The following is a 17,395-nucleotide window of genomic DNA, read 5'->3' as shown; positions in this document are numbered from 1 at the left end:
ATCTAGTGATCCAAATATGACCCAATGTCTCCATTCCCCTGCTTTTCCCTCAGAAAAATACTCCATTATGGTAATTCTCTTTCCTTAGCACTTCTTGATTAGTTGTGACCAAACAGTTTAAACTCATTACAGATTCATTGCCATTTTTAAGTTAATAATATACAGATAAAGTTGTTCTCCCTGCCTGAAAAATTCTAATTTGGGTTCCAAACAAATGGACTATTGTTTTCTGTACACTAATTTTCTGTACACCAATTTTCTTAATGCTTACAGTAATTGGTTGTATATTTGAGTACGTAAACGGAAAGGATAGAAAGACTTTGAAGAATCTAGGGGCACGTGGGTGGCTCAGTCAGTTAAGCATCTGACTTTGGTTTCAGTTCAAGTCATGATCTCAGGGTCATGAGTTCAATCCCCACATTGGGCTCAACCCCCAATCCCCAGCACCAAGTGTGCTTGAGATTCTCTCCTTCTGCCCCCATCCCTCCCCAGCGCTCTTGTGCACTCATGCATGCGGGCTCTCTCTCTCAAAAAAAAAAAAAAAAAAAAAGACTGAAGAATTTGAATTATTGATGTTAACTTTAAATTATTTTCTTTCTCTATGATAACATTTTTTAAGGTATTTAAGTTTTTATTTTTAAATTCAGATTGCTGAAATGTTCCTACTAAATAGGCTGTTTTTTTAGATATAGTATACTTCCTTAAAGTTTTTTCATGATTTATTTGTACTTTATGTAGCTGCTCATATAAAACATAGCAAAACAAAATGTAGCATTCTATTCAAATTCATCTTCAGCTTGCAGTGAACATAGCATTTTAATAAGTCTAAAATGGAAAGGTGTGTTGCCTACCAGTAATTGTTTTTACATTGAACAGTTTTTTTTTAATGCCCCATATTTTGATATAAAGTGGTTTATTTTCACATGGTGACTAACACAAACACATTAATAAAATGAAGAAATAGAAACAGAACCCATATATTCTAGGCCACACTAATCCATACCTATAAATAGCCATACCTAATTTTCATTCCTAATATTGGTCCCTAATATTTCCAATACATCTGGTCTTGTATTTGTGTTTGCAAATAGTCCCTAGTACATCTACTTTATGTATTTTTCTTGCCCAAACCAGTAAATAGCAAGTGAAACATTCTACTGATTTTTTTTTTCAACCTCTTCTGCTATAGCTGTTGAATAAGCATGCATTCAAATTTCTCTCAAGTTACATCAGGTGATACTTTAAAATATGGATTAATATCTTTTCAGCCTTTCACATTTCCTCACTGATCACCATTCATTAAGCTTATGCCATAAATTTTAAGTGCTTGTTATAGCAGAACCCAATTTCGTAAAATATTTTGTAGTGGTTATACTAGTCTGGGTTATGTTGAATTAACTAATACACCTTAAACCAATTTTTTTTTTTTTAATGCACATGGGGGCTATTGAACATCTGATGCCTCTGCAGGGTAGACCTCTTCCAAGTAGCAACTCAGGAATCCAGTCTGATGGAATATTTTAGATATGCCAACTAGTACATGTGACCTCCAGGTGGCCAGTGCAAGAAGGTGAGAGATGGAAGGAAGTATACTAGTACTTAAAGGCTTTGGCTCGGGCTAGATACCCAGAATTTCTAAAAAAATCACATTGGCTAGAATATATATGGGTAGATAAGAAGTTCAGATAGCCTGTGGAAGAATGATAAGCTATGCTGTCTCTGCCAGTGTTCCAAAAACCAATCTGATTGTCATTAGTGAGCTATCAGCTACTCAGTTGCTAACTTCTTCTTAACTATTTGGTGGATCATTTCTAGCCACTGTGATTCTTTGCCAGTATCCCATGCTACTTTGCACCAAGTATGTGCATGAATTTCTTTTCAGTTATCCATAGCAATGCTAAATCCACATGGCATTACTGAGAGGATAATAAAAAGGAATTAAGTCAGGAAATGTATACTTAGACACTAGATGAGTTGACCTCAGAATTCACCTCATGGACAACATTTAGACTAGCTCATGCAAACACCCAGTTGGCCCTGAGGCCAGGACCTAGTCTTAGAGGACCACTTACATCTCTGCACAACAAAAGTGCCCAAATATACCTCCTTTATTAGAGTCCAGGCCTCAAGTTCCTGAGGCCAAGAGAAGAGCCTTTTTTCATCCTTGTGAATCTTCACTTTTTTCAGCAGTGCTAATCTTCTATGATGAATGACGTTTCCAACATCCATTCTTTTCTGAGAAATCATCTCCCTTTCTCATGATCTACTTTGCACAAAACTTCCATCAAGGGCAATATATCAGATCACAAGAAAGAGTACCTTTGCTTGAATCTTGTCATTCCCTTTTGAATAATAGAACATGTGAAGCTTCGTAAGTACAATTCAATTAGTGTTTAGGAAATCACAGTTTGGTCTGCAATTTTAATGTCTTAGAAGAAACCATATATCCATTAAAAGAACAACAACAACAACAACAACAACACAATCACACATAATTTATTATTCTTTATATTTTTTAATTACCCATGCAATATATCTTTTTATATTCTTAACTTACTACTTTTCATATGCTATGTCATATACTATGACATTATTAACAAAAATAACTCTAGTTGTTTTAACAACTGTTTTATAGAAGAAAACATTTGGAACATAGTGACTGAAGGAGAGCTCTTAGACATGATGCCAAAAGCACAATCCATGAAAAAATAATAAATATATAAATACATAAATACATAAACTGGAAGTCATCAATTTTTTTTTGTCTAGACATTAGGAGAGAAGGGAAAAATGGGGGGGGGAACCAGAGGGGGAGATGAACCATGAGAGACTATGGACTCTGAGAAACAAACTGAGGGTTTTAGAGGGGAGAGGGTTTGGGGATGGGTTAGCCTGGTGATGGGTATTAAGGAGGGCACGTATTGCATGGAGCACTGGGGTTATACGCAAACAATGAATCATGGAACACTACATGAAAAACTAATGATGTACTGGATGGTGACTAACATAACATAATTAAATTTAATTTAATTTAAAAAAAAAAGAAATTCCCCATTAAAAGCATGAAAAGATAAGCAACAGATTTGCAAACTGCATACATGACAAAGGATTCATATTTAGATTATATAATCTCGTTTATAGAGGAAACCAAGTAAACAATTATTTTTGTGTCTTTTTTATATTCCACATATAATGCTGGACAACATAATGTTGTACCCTAGAGTTGTAATATTGGATTAATGCTAAAAATAAATTGATATTTCAGTCTTCTACCTTTTTTTTTTTTTTACAGAACTAATCTAGTATCATGAAAGAGCATAGAGTTATAATGGATTAGGTGGAATGCACAAAATTTTATTACTAATTTGTCATTAATTAACCAATTATGTGACATATGGCAAGTTGCTTAACCTCTAGAAAAATTAGTTTAACTTAGAAGAAAATTAAAATATACACTGGATAATTATGGCTCTTTATAAATCCCAGATTTGTCTAAAGGAATTTATAAAAAAATATGAATGCATATGCTATAGAAATGCCAAGCATTACATATATATAAGGCAGTATCATGCATAAAATTTCCTACATGATGCTAACATTTAGGTCTTAAATGTAATTAAATATTATTCCCTATATTTAATTATTAAATAGGATAATATGATGTTGATATATAATAGCACTAAGAAATACACATTCATTTCTTTACATGATCAAAATAATTATTCATATACTGATTTCCTGAAATTAGAAGTTGCTTTATTTTAATATAATAATGTCAATAGTGTGGTCAGTCAACATTTTATACTACCTTTATGCTGTTATATTTTAGAATTTAACTCACAATCCAAACATCAAATGAATTTACAGCATATTATCTAAGTGGGTTTTTTTTGTCTTATCTACTGTTGCTAAGAAATTTAATTTTTCATAACTAAATGTTTCTTAATGTTCCTGTTCACATAATAATGAATGGGTTTGATATAAAGATTTTTTTTTCGGGGCACCTGGGTGGCTCAGTTGGTTAAGCGACTGCCTTCGGCTCAGGTCATGATCCTGGAGTCCCGGGATCGAGTCCCGCATCGGGCTCCCTGCTCAGTAGGGAGTCTGCTTCTCCCTTTGACCCTCCTCCCTCTCATGCTCTCTGTCTCTCATTCTCTCTGTCTCAAATAAATAAATAAAATCTTTTAAAAAAAAAATATTTTTTTTCTAATGAATGTGTTATATGCTTGTTAGCTTTGGGATATGTAGTGAATTGGTTGACAAGGTTTATGAACTCGGAAAACAAATACTTTTTAAATTTTTCTGTAGATAATTTCTGGAGGCCAACTATGCCATTTTTAACAGGAAGTCAGATATTTCCCCATTCAGCCCAACATGTGTGAATTACCCAAAGCTCTGTTCAGGCCAACAAGAATAAAAGAGTAAATTTTGTTTTTGAAATCTAGGAATTAAGAGGCATGGCAAGAATTGTCAGGCCACTACTGTAGTTACTTTTTTATTGCCACTATAATGTGCCTTATGACAACAGATTGAATACAATCTCACAAAATTCTCTCAACTCTGCAGTGAAACACCTAGTGATCCAGGTCTTATAAAAGCTGCAGTGCAACTCCTAGACCTTAATAGCATCCATTACTTTATTAACTCTACTCACATGATCTTATCAGTGTGGGGACAAGAGGGAGGCAAGTGACTTGTCCAGGGCACAGACTTTAAGGAGGCACTCACTCTAACATTGCATCAAGTACCGAACATGCACTTGCTCAACTCTGGTGTTGGTAGCCAATATATAAACAAATGAACATAGCCATAAAGTAAGTTTCAATAAATGTAAGAGAATTAAAATTCAGGTCAGAACAGGCAAATCCACAGAGACAAAAATGAGATTAGTGGATTCAAAGACACTGGGGAAAGGGCAGCTGAAAATTACCAGTAGTCTTGGGGTTTCTTTTTGAGATGATTGAAATATTTTGGAATTATATAGTGGTGATGGTTGCACAACACTGAAAATATGTATTTTTAAAAAATTAATACTCTGATTTGTACTCATTAAAAGAACTAAATGGAGAAAAAATAAAATAAAATACAGGCAATATATGCTTACCAATCTTAAGAGAATTAAATTAGAAATCAACAGCAGAAACTTTGGGGTAATCTCCAAATATTTGGAAATTAAACAAATTTTTTAAATAACCTACTGAAGAAATTACACATATATACACACACCATATCAAAATGTATTAAATGTAGCTAAAACAATGATTATAGGAAAAGTCATAGTTCTAAATTCCTACATTAAAAAAGAAAAAGGTCTTGAGGTGTCTGGGTGTCTCAGTTGTCTAAGCGTCTGCCTTCAGCTCAGGTCATGATCTCGGGGTCCTGAGATCGAGCCCCACATTGGGCTCCCTGCTCAGTGGGGAGCCTGCTTCTCCCTCTCCCTCTGCCTCTCCCCCTGCTAATTCTCTCTCTCTCTCTCTCTCTCTCTCTGTCAGGTAAATAAGCAAAATAAAACAAAACAAAACAAAAGGCCTCAAATCAATATTATCAGCTTCTACCTTAAATAACTAGAAAAAGAAGATAAATTGGACCACAAACACACAAAAGAAAGGAAATGGTAAGATTAGTGCAAAAATCACTAAAACTTGTGAGAAAAGTCAATGAAACCAAACATTGATACTTGAGTGAAACAAAATGAATATATCCTCAGTTAGAGTAACCGAGAAAAAAATAGGGGGAGGCACAAATCAATAAAACCAATGTTTAAAGTGGGGACATTATTAGTGGCCATTCAAAATAAATGGATTATAAAGAAATACTGTGAACACCATTATACAAATAAATTAGACTACTTAAACTAAATAGACAAATTCTATAAAAACACAAATTACTAAAATTGTCTCAAGAAGAAATAGAAAACCTATATAGACTTAGCAAATATGGAAGAGATTAGTACAAGTCCTTACAAACTTTTCACAAAGAAAAGGGGAAAAAGAAGAAAAAATAATACTTTTCAACTCCTTTTATGAGGCTGGTACTACTCTCATACCAAAACCAGGCAAAGACAGCACAAGACAAGAAAACTAAAAACAAATATCACTTATGAATATAAATTGAAAATCCTCAACAAAATAAGAGTACACCCAATCCAGTAACATAAAACTATTTTTGTACTCTGACAAAATGTGTTTTTTCTCAGGAATGCAAGATTGGTTTAACATCTAAGAGATGACCTAATTTAATACTATATTACTAAAAAAAGAACAAACCATACAATACTCTCAATAGATGCAGAAAAACCATTTGAAAAATGCAATGCATATTTATTATAAAAACCCAAACAAATTAGAGAACAAAGCTCTCTCAACCTGTTAAAAAATATATTTATGACAATTGTCCAGATAACATCATATGATAATGTCAGGCTGACAGATTTTGCTTTTAGAATGAATACAAAAGTGATATCCACTCTCACTATTTGTAGTTAACATTGTATAGGATGTTCCAGACAGTTTGATGGGGAGATAAAAGGACATACAGGTTGAAAAGAAAGAAGTAAAACTGTCTTTATTAACACATGACAATATCTCATATGTAGACAATCCTAAGGAATCCAAAAAAGGACTACCAGACTAATCAATGAGTTTATAAAGTTTGCAGGATACAAGATAACATACTAAAGTTAATTCTCTTTCTATATACTAGCAACAGAATTTACAAAATCATTTTTATTTATTTTTAAATTTATTATTTATTAACATATAATGTATTTTATGTTTCAGGGATACAGGTCTGTGATTCATCAGAACTGTGATTCATACACAATTCACAGTTCTCACCATAGCACATACTCACCCAAAATAAGAAGACATTTCCTCTACAATACTATCAAAAGAATAAATGCTTTGGTATAGATTTCATTAATTAAATACAAGACTTTAACTGAAAACTCCACAACTTTGCTGAGAGAGATGAAAGAAAACCTAAACAAATGCAGAGATATTGCATATTCATTGATTGGAACTTCATATTTTTAATATAACAATTCTTCCCAAATTTATCTATTGATTCATTAAAATAGTTAATCAATTTTCCACCAGGCTTTTGTGTACAAAGTGACAAACTCATACAAAAGTTTATGTGAAACTGCAAAAACAAAAGCAACTACAATAACAACAAAAAAGAAAAAATTGGATGACTGCCTAATTTCAAAACTTTCTATCAAGCTCCATTTATCTAGACAGTGTGTTATTGAATATGGATGAGTATATATGCCATGGGACAGAACTGAGAATCTGAAATAAACTGTTATGTTTATGGCCAATTGATTTTCCACAGTAGTGAAAAAGACAATTAAATGGACAAAGGGCAATCTCTAAAAAAATTACTGGGGCAATTATATTTCAACATTAATTAATTAAAAATAAAAATATATATGAAATAACTCATACCATTGTCTCACACCATATTAAAACAAAAAATAAAAAACTCAAATGGATCAGAGATCTAAAGTTAAGAACTAAAATCATAAACTTCTGATATGACATAAGAGAAAGTTTTTATGACCATTGGCTAGGCAAAGAGTTCTTATGTGACCCCAAAAGCATGATATATGAAAGAAAACATTACAAGTTGTATTTAATGAAACTAAAAAATATGTGTAATTTGGGCTTAAATCAAAACTTTCCTATCAAAAAGTCACTAAGTAAGAACATGAAAAGAAAAAGCAAGGCAAGTAAAGGACAAAGTATTTGCAGTCACGTATTTCATGGCAAAATCATATTCAGAATATACAAAAACCACTTACTGCTCAATATTAAGAAAATAAATAATACCATATTTTGCAGTCTATATGAGTAGAAATGGCCTTAGAGAAGATATAGAAATTGCCATTTAGCATATGAGAAGATACTCAAAATTGTTAAACTTATAGAAATGCAAATTGAAACCACAAGGTGATATGATTTCACACCCCTAGAATGGCTATAATAAAGAAGATAGATAATATCAAATGTTGGCAAGAATGGAGAGAAACAGGATATCTTATACACTGCTAATGTGAATGTAAGATGAGGCACAGCCACTTTGTAAAACAGTTTGGCAGGTTCTTAAAAAGTTACACATGTATTTACCATACACCTCAGGAAGAAATTTGTATAAGAGATCTGAAAATATATATCCACCCAAATACTTGTGCATGAATTCATTTATTCATAAAAGTTAGTTGCTAAGAGAGTAGATCTTAAAAGTTCTCATCACAAGAAAAAAATTGTGACTATGTGTGATGATGAATGTTAAGTAGACTTATGGTGGTGATCATCTTGTAATATATACATATATTGAGTCATTATGTTGTACACTTAAAACTAATGTAATGATGGCTTCACAGGGGAATTTTACCAAATAAAAAAGGTAAACTAATATAATGTTAATATGTCAATTATATCTCAATAAAAAAATGTTAAAAAGTGGAAACAACCCAAATGTTTACCAACTGATGAATGAATAAACAAGATGTACACATTGTGAAGTACTTTTTAGCAAGAAAATGTAACAAAATACTGATACCCAATACAACATGACAAATCCTCAAAACTTTATCCTAAGCAAAAGAAGCCAACCACAAAAGACAACATAGTGTACCATTCCATTTATATAAAATGCACAGAAACAGTAAATCAATAGAGACAGAAAAAATCATGATTGCCTGGGGCTAGAGTTGGGAACAAAGAGAGACAATAAAAGAGCTCTTCTTTGGGTAATGGAAATATGTAAAACTGAATAATACTGATGATCAAATACCTCTACACATTTGCAAAAGTTATTGAATTATAGACTTGCAATGAGTAAATTTTATGATACACACATTATTCCATGATAAATCTGGGTTTTTTAAATGAATTCTGAAGACCTTCTCTATAATGAGTTTTTCCATATTTTATATTTATATTTTCTTTGTGTCTGTGTGTGTGATCTTTTAAGGTGCATACTGTGAGGAGTCAATGGAATGTTCTATTTCTCAGTCTTGTTGAAAAGGGGAAATTTGCCAAAATAAAATCTCTGCTTACATTTGTGAATGCCCAGAAGGATTTTTTGATGAAAACTGTGAAACCAATGTGAATGAGTGTTCATCAACACCATGTCAGAATGATGCTGACTGCGTTCATATTCCAAATGTAAGTCTGAATCTAAGAGAGTGATTTATATATACATTTACCATTACCAAACTATCTGAAAAGTACAAATATAATTAAAGTTTCATTAACATATTATAAATTTCAAAATCAGAAGTATCAGAAAAGATACTTCATTTGTTGATTTTTTGTTTTCCTATTTTAAATAAAAACCCCAATTTAGAAACAAATTTCACTTTGCTCTTCCACTGAAATTATCCCTTGTGAACAATATAATTTTGTAAACATTTCATTTTTAGTTATTTTTAATTTTTTGTTTATTTGATACTTTTATATTTTAACATTTGAATTTAACATTTAAATAAATAAGACTAGGAAATAATGTAATAATTTCCACAACTCACTATCTTTTTCTTTTAGTAAGATTCATTTTTGAATTTCTATTATAAATTCATATTAATATCTTAAAGTCTTCCTAACTCACATATTTGATGGTTGATACTGGCTATCAGCTGGGCCCTCACCTGGAACTATCAATCCAGAATCCTAAATATAACTTCTCTGTAAGGCCTGGGCTTCTTCACAGCATTGTGGCTGGGTTCCAAGAGCAAGCATCCCAAATAATTAGACAGACATGGTATGGCCTTTTAAACAGAACTTTGAAAATCACAGAGCATCACTTTCTTCATAGTCACAGCTTGCTTACATTCAAGGGGGAGGGAAGGATAGTTCCTAATTCTCAATTAAGTGTTTAATTCAGGTGGTAGGAAAAGTATGTGAGATGATTGTTGTGACATTTTGGAAAATAGATTCTTTCACATTATTATACAGAGAACTTCTGCATGCTTATAAAAATAGCTTCCATTCCTCGCCTTTTATTATCTTTGAAATATCCAAAAACGTTTGTAAAAAATATTTTCTGATCTTTCTTAGGGTACTATGTACATCTGTTCACCAATATTTACAGGCAAGCTTTGTAAGAGACAACTTCAAATACCACGTGAGTCATTTCCTTGCAAGAATAATACCACATGTACGAAATATGAGAAAGATTATCATTGCAGGTATATTAATTACTTTCCTATTTTTTTAGACAAAAATACATGAGTTTTAAGACCATGTGGACAAAAATAAAAGAATGTTCTGTTTTAAGCTTAAATTTTATTTAATGGCATCTAATATTCTAATTTAAGTTAAGGTAGAAACGTTTTAATGTGTTTTTATGAGTTATTTTAAAAAACTAAGAAATTCTCAGGCATAATTTGGACAAAAAGTTGTAAAACATTTTTGTTTTATAATGGAGATATATAGGATAACTGAATAATATTTAAAGGTCTATAAAGAAAAGATAAATGTAAGTATGTCTACTATACATAGACAATGTTATTATATTTTGAAAGTATAGAGTAAGCCATCTCTTCCTTCAATTTGCAGACCTCAGTTGACAGTTTTTTAGGGTCTTTAGGCAGGATTTTTAAAAATATTGTTTTCTTTAAATAAGGATTTTCTAAAAGTTACTCATTTGTAAATGACAGAAGTGACCTAGTTATCTGGGTCTGTAATTTTAGTCCATTTCAAATAGCTTTATAGATAGTTTCTCACACCATTAGGAAGTACAATTTGTACTCTTCACGCTTACTTGACTTTTATCTGGCTGCTTAAAGTAAGTTCTGTTGGGCATACTGAAGGGCGGTAAACAGTCTCAAAATGTTAGAATATCCATAAAAGCAGAAAATTATTAGCTATGGTACAGGAAAGCCTTAAATATACTGAAAAGAAACAGAATATGCATACACATCACAGAGGTACCAAGGACAGTATTTTCATAGATTTCAGAAGGAACTTAATTGCAAAGTTTAAAAACATACCAAGCTTTTAAAATGTGACATTTTCAAAAGAAAATGAAGAGAAGCTTCTTCATTATACAAAATCTTGGAAGGTCTAGGCAAATTTGTGTATGCATTCAATCTTATATTAATTTATCAATAAATTCAATTGCTTTCCTTTTAAAAATATTGACTTTTTAATTTATAATTTCTAGTTCTGAGCCTTATAGTGCAAGTATATTTATAAATATACATAGAAAAGTGATCAACATTTAAAAATATAGGTAGTGGGGCGCCTGGGTGGCTCAGTCAACCGGTTAAGCGTCTGCCTTCGGCTCAGGTCATGGTCCCAGGGTCCTGGGATCAAGCCCCACATCGGGCTCCCTGCTCAGCGGGAGGCCTGCTTCTCCATCTCCCACTCCTCCTGCTTGTGTTCCCTCTCTCGCTGTGTCTCTCTCTGTCAAATAAATAAATAAAATCTTTAAAAAAAATAAAAAATAAAAAAATAAAAATATAGGTAGCATTGTGTAAATATGTAAATATACATTCACATATATAATATTTATTTTATTTTTATTAGGTAGGATGATTTTATTGGTCCTTATTTTTAGTATTATTCTGATGTCTAGAAGGCTTTGTTTTAAATATCATCAACAGGAAAACTAGATAACCAGAGGCATTATTGCCATCTCTCAGTTGATTGTTCTGTTATTAATTAATAGATTTAATTTTAAAATTATGGAGTTCAATCTAGAATGCTTTGTTAAGCATGTGCTAGATAGGATGGATGTTGTAAAAATTCCAGTTAGGTTTCTCTAGGATGGATGAAATATGTCATGCAGGTAAACTAGTATAACAACTTTGAAGTAAACTTACTCATGAAATTAATGTGAGCCCCACTATATGTGTTCTAATTGTTGAAATGACCACATTCTTTAAGAATTTGGCAAACATTTTGCTCATCTCCAATCCACTTAATTAAAAACATGGTCCCCTCCTTTGGTTAAATTAGACTGCTGATTAATAGAAGGTAAAGTATAAGGAAAGTGAAAGGAGAGTAAACACAGAACTGCCTCAACAAGGCAGAAATAACAAAGTCTAATTTGAATGATGAGTGAAAGCCTAAGCCTCAGAAGTTAAGAGTATCATACAGATGTGGAACACAAGAGCAGAATTTCCAGCACCGAGATTCAAACCCCCTAAACTCACCACTGATAGTCAAAATCATTTCCAACTCTGACTCAGATTAAGTGATATAGCTATAATCAACATAAATTAATAAAGCATGAAGTTGAAAAAAATGACAAAAAAAAAATTAGTCTTGGAGTCTCTTTTTCTTGTCCCAAAGGAAATTAAGAGAATGACTGAAAATAAAAAGAAAAATGAAAGCCCTTCAACTTAAATACCTTTAAAAAATAAAAAAAAGAAACAATTTATCTGTGTTTTGCTATCTTAGAAAGTATATTTTTTCTAGATCAATGATTCTCACACTTTGGTGGTAATGGACTTTAGCTTTTTTAGAATCTCCTGAAAGGCTATTTAAAACACAAACAACTATTTCCCACCCCTGGAGTTCTAATTCAATAAATCTGGGGTACCGATTGCAAATGTGCATTCCTAACAAATTCTCAAGTGATGCTGATGCTGCTGATTTGGAGACCATACTTTAAGAGTTACTGGTTAAGATGAGCTGAGCTCAAATAACATCTATGCAGAAATCCTCCTATACCTCTTTCCCTCCTACATCCATACACTTCAACCCAAGCTTTTGCTCTTATATTCTGAATTTGGGAGAAAAAAAAATGTGGGGCTGGGAAGAAGTAAAATGAAGAGACTAGAACACTGATGATGGTATCAGGCTCTCCATTTAAACATATAGACTAGATCTCAATTCCTATGATTAGATGAGAGAGGAACTGAAACAAAATTACTTCCTTGAGAAGGAGTGTAAACCACTAGTTATGAAAATTTATTTGGTACCTAAGTAACCACAGTAACACAGAGTCAGAAAGGAGTTAATTTTTACCTGTGTTTATACACTAGCATTTCCCTTAACACCTAGACTATCAAAACCTTTAGGTGTCTATGAACTTAGTATAAAAAAATGTTATTTTTGGGCATCTGGGTGGCTCAGTTGGTTAAGCGACTGCCTTCGGCTCAGGTCATAATCCTGGAGTCCCTGGATTGAGTCCCGCATCAGGCTCCCTGCTCAGCGAGGAGCCTGCTTCTCCCTCTAACCCTCCCCCCGTCGTGTACGCTCTCTCTCTCTCTCATTCTCACTCTCTCAAATAAATAAATAAATCTTAAAAAAATGTTATTTTTAAGAGCAATAAGTAACAGTAGTGACATCGTAAGTGGCATTTCTGGGAGCAAGTGGAATGCAAGTAGAATTTGGTGGAAAAAAGAAAATGGATAATTGATGTCTTGGTGTCATCAAACAGGTAGAACTTAATTTTGGTAATTTTCTGAAATTACTGAGGAATTTTTGACCGAGGTGTTAATGCTTCGGCTAAAATTTTTATTATTTATTTTTGGGGCTAAATTTTTTAAAGATTTTATTTATTTGAGAGAGAGAAAGCGAGAGACAGAGCACAAGTGGAGGAGGAAGGGCAAAGGGAGAGGGAGAAGCAAACTCCCTGCTGAGGAAGGAGCCTGGTGCCAGCCAATCCCAGGAGCCTGGGATCATGACCTGAGCCGAAGGCAGATGCTTAACCGACTGAGTTACCCAGGTGCCCCTTGGCTAAAATTTTTAAAATAAAGTACAGTTTGTGGGATACAGTGATGGCAGAAAATGGAAGAAATTATTTAGAAGAATGCTTGAAGAGTTTCTCTGAATACTTGAAATCAGCTACGGTTCTGCCTGAAAAGGGATGTTTCATTCAGAGTAATCTAGAAATACTGAATGAAAAAACTAAAGGATTTGAGAAGAGCTAAGGGAAACCAATAATGTTTGAGTAATCATCCTGAGTTTAGAAAGAGTGGAGGCTGTTTCCCTTCCATACTGATGAAAGGGAAAGCTGAGATTGCAGTTAGTAGAACAGAGAGAGAAGTGTAGCTATAGTATAGAACATTCTGACATGAACTATGAACTTATGTAAATAAACACAGTTACTGCCAACATACAATCTGGCAGTGAGGGAGTAGAGGAAATAAATACCTGACCTTATTCTCCTCTCACCTCTGACCTGCTGCTAGTGCAGCACAGTAGTAGGACCCAGACTGAAGTCACAAGTCAGCATTCTGAAATACAGTATGGGATGGAAAAGGATGAAAAGAAAGCATCTTGGAGGAGACTGTCCAATACTCAAAGCAATGTACAAGAGATTAAGATAATGAATTGCAAATTATAAGACATTAGGATTATGCTTAGGGAAATAGGAGAGAGAAGTGTCTTTGGAGGGGGTGAAAATGGGATGAGATCTCAGAGATTAAGATAGATTGGATGTCCATCTATCTGTGGGCTCCTGAGAGGCAGATCCTTAATCTATCCTCCACGAGGTATCAGTGACTCTTAATATAATTGTAGTGTGATAACAAAAGAAGGCTGCATGCACGTGAGTTTTGAGTTTCTTGGCTCTCAAATACACAAGGACCCAGAAGTTAATGGAGTGTATGACCAGAAGTGTGACCTAACTTTTAGAGTCAGCACTGGTTAGACAGTAAGGTCATTCATAGTGAATCTTATGGTATGGAAACCTTTACCCATTTCCAGCACCAGGACTTGACACAGAAATGGGAGAACAGAAACCAGAGAATTGTTTCCCACTCTTCTCTATCATCATTGCTCTCTGTCTACAATGGTGAAAAAAAAAAGGGGGTTTGTTTTTTTAGCCACAGGAAATGAATCGTTTGCACTTTTTTTGCCCTTTGATAGCTTAAATAACCATTTGGCAGAAAGTCTGCACTTGGGTGAAACTGAACCTCCTGCTGGAGATTTTAAAGAAATGTAAAACAGTAAATCTCTATAGTGACATTGACAAATTTTCTTGAAGCATGTAGCTGAGCCACAGGAGGCCATCTTGCCACCATGAGGAAATCTAGCAAGGGGACACAGCCAAAAAAACACCAATAAGTATAGGACTGAAAGTATTAAAAAAAGCCAGGATCTATGTAAACTGAATTACTTTCAATCACAGATTTTAGAGCGAGAATGAGATAGAGAGAGAAAGCACGAGAGGGGGAGGGTCAGAGGGAGAAGCAGACTCCCTGCCGAGCAGGGAGCCCGATGCGGGACTCGATCCCGGGACTCCAGGATCATGACCTGAGCCGAAGGCAGTCGCTTAACCAACTGAGCCACCCAGGCACCCCTCAATCACAGATTTTAAATAGTTAATTTTTTGTACTATTCATAGTTCTATTTTTTACCTGATTATTATCTACTAAAAAAAAACCCCAAATATTCCTATAATATAGTTGACTACTTCATAGACTATAATTTTGAATTACTGTGAAAGTCTATTCTTGGGGCACCTGAGTGGCTCAGTTGGTTAAGCGTCAGCCTTCAGCTCGGGTCATGATCTCAGGGTCCTGGGATCGAGCCCCATGTTGGGCTCCATGCTCAGCAGGGAACCTGCTTCTTCCTCTCCTCCCTGCTCTTGCTCTCACGCTCTCTCTCTCAAATAAAAATAAATAAATAAATATATATATATAAAATAAATAAAATCTAAAGAAAAAAAAAAGAAAGTCTATTCTCCTGTACCATATTCAAGAGAATAACTGTGTTTTATTCATTTCTGTATCTCTGGATCCCTTTACTATAGAACACATAGAACATTTTCTAAAAAAGCTATTTAATTCATTATTTAATTTGCTTATAATAAATATTTGGGATTTCACTGAGTGAGATGGAAGGTCTTAACTCTAAATGTGAAATGAAATTCATGAATTTAATAACTATTTATTGAGTACCTACTTTTCCATAAGCTTTCCTACTGCAATAGGAACTGTTCTACTGCAGTAGAAAATAAGAAAAACAGGCAAAATATCCTCCTCTTAACAAACTTATAGTTTAGTAGGTAGGTAAGGTTTTAAAGATCACTCTGACTCACTTTTGTAGACTAGACTACTAATGTATGATCCCAATCATAGAAGAAGCAGGGAGAACAGCAAAGAAGCTACTCATTTATAATACAGCCTAGAGAGAGTGATGACTGACACCATCACTAAGGTGACACGTGATGATGGTAATTAAGGATCACGTTTGGGACATATATCTGAAGAAGATTCAGTATTTTTCTGAAGGGCTGGATAAAAAGAGGTCAAGCATAATTCTAAGGTTATTTACTCCATTGAAAGGTTAGGAATAGAATTTTCTAAAATGGGGAGGTCTATAAGAAGAGAAACATGATTGAGAGGGGTAGAAATCAAGAAATCAGTGTTGCACGTATTAGCTGAAACACATAATATAGCCAAGTGAAGACATTAAGGTAGGCTTTCAGGGATGCTAGTTGCTATTTTAGAGATGTCTGGGCTACATATATACATTTGAAAGCTAGCCACATGGAGATGGCATTTAAAACTAGGAAAATGAATGAGATTAGTTTACAGTGAGCCTTGATAGAGAAGTGAGAGGTTTGCAGACTGAGACTGTGGACCCTAGAGTTAAAGGAATGGAATATGAAGCTAAAATGTAGGAGTCAGTGAGTTGAGGTGAAAAAAATACAAATGGTGATTACAGAAACTATAAAATATTTTAAGAATATTAAGACAGTGGTAGACTTCTCAAAGTATGTGGTTAGATCTAGTTAGAGGAAAGTGAAAATTGATCTATGCAATTGGCAATTGGAGACAATGTTTTTTTGTTGCTTTGTGGTTGTTTTTTTCAGTTTTTACTTTTTAAAGGAACATTTTGACAGAATAATGGGAAAAATTCACTCCCTACATGGGCCATCCAAACAAAACAAAACAAAACAAAGAAGAAGAATGGGGAAAAATACTGATTATACTCAGTCTACAAGTGAATAGAATGAAAGAACTGGACTTTATCTATAAAAAGTAGCAGAAATATAAGTAATAGAGTGGCAGCTGAAGAAAGTTCAAAGTAGGAAATTTTAAAATATTAGGCTAGATAGGACGGGATATATAGTATACAAGCAAAGGAGTTGGCTTTGATAGGATGGTGTCTGTTACATCAATTGGAATAGCAGGCAAAGTAGAATATTTGTACTTACAGAGGTGCTTTGAATATGTGGTGAGTAATCATTTGGAAACTGCCCTCTGATTAATTCGTCAAGTGAGGTAGGAAGCAAGGTGAGATGAGAAGGTGTGAAATAGTTATACAGATGAGTAGGAGGGAAATAACATTATTGATACATATCAATAGAGATACTAACTGAAGTGAAGAATTAGTGAAGATTAATTTACAGTCAAGTGTTACATCCTCAAGCCACATGTTGTTATTCATATGCCCACATAAAATAGCCTGAGTGTTGAATTAAA

At 33.6% G+C, this 17,395-nt stretch overlaps 1 protein-coding gene across 1 annotated transcript in view; it reads left to right on the top strand.

Moving 5' to 3' along the window:
* EYS (eyes shut homolog) overlaps window positions 1-17,395 on the top strand; it is a 162,374-nt gene that overhangs the window by 82,990 nt on the left and 61,989 nt on the right. The window contains 2 exon segments of the mRNA XM_034990397.1: window positions 8,980-9,173; window positions 10,065-10,195. Of these exon segments, the coding sequence (XP_034846288.1) occupies window positions 8,980-9,173; window positions 10,065-10,195 (325 nt within the window).

The sequence above is a fragment of the Mirounga leonina genome, unplaced genomic scaffold, assembly GCF_011800145.1.
Source record: "Mirounga leonina isolate KUSES-001 unplaced genomic scaffold, KU_Mleo_1.0 Mir_53, whole genome shotgun sequence".
NCBI lineage: Eukaryota > Metazoa > Chordata > Mammalia > Carnivora > Phocidae > Mirounga > Mirounga leonina.
This window is presented reverse-complemented; position numbering and strand designations above follow the sequence as displayed.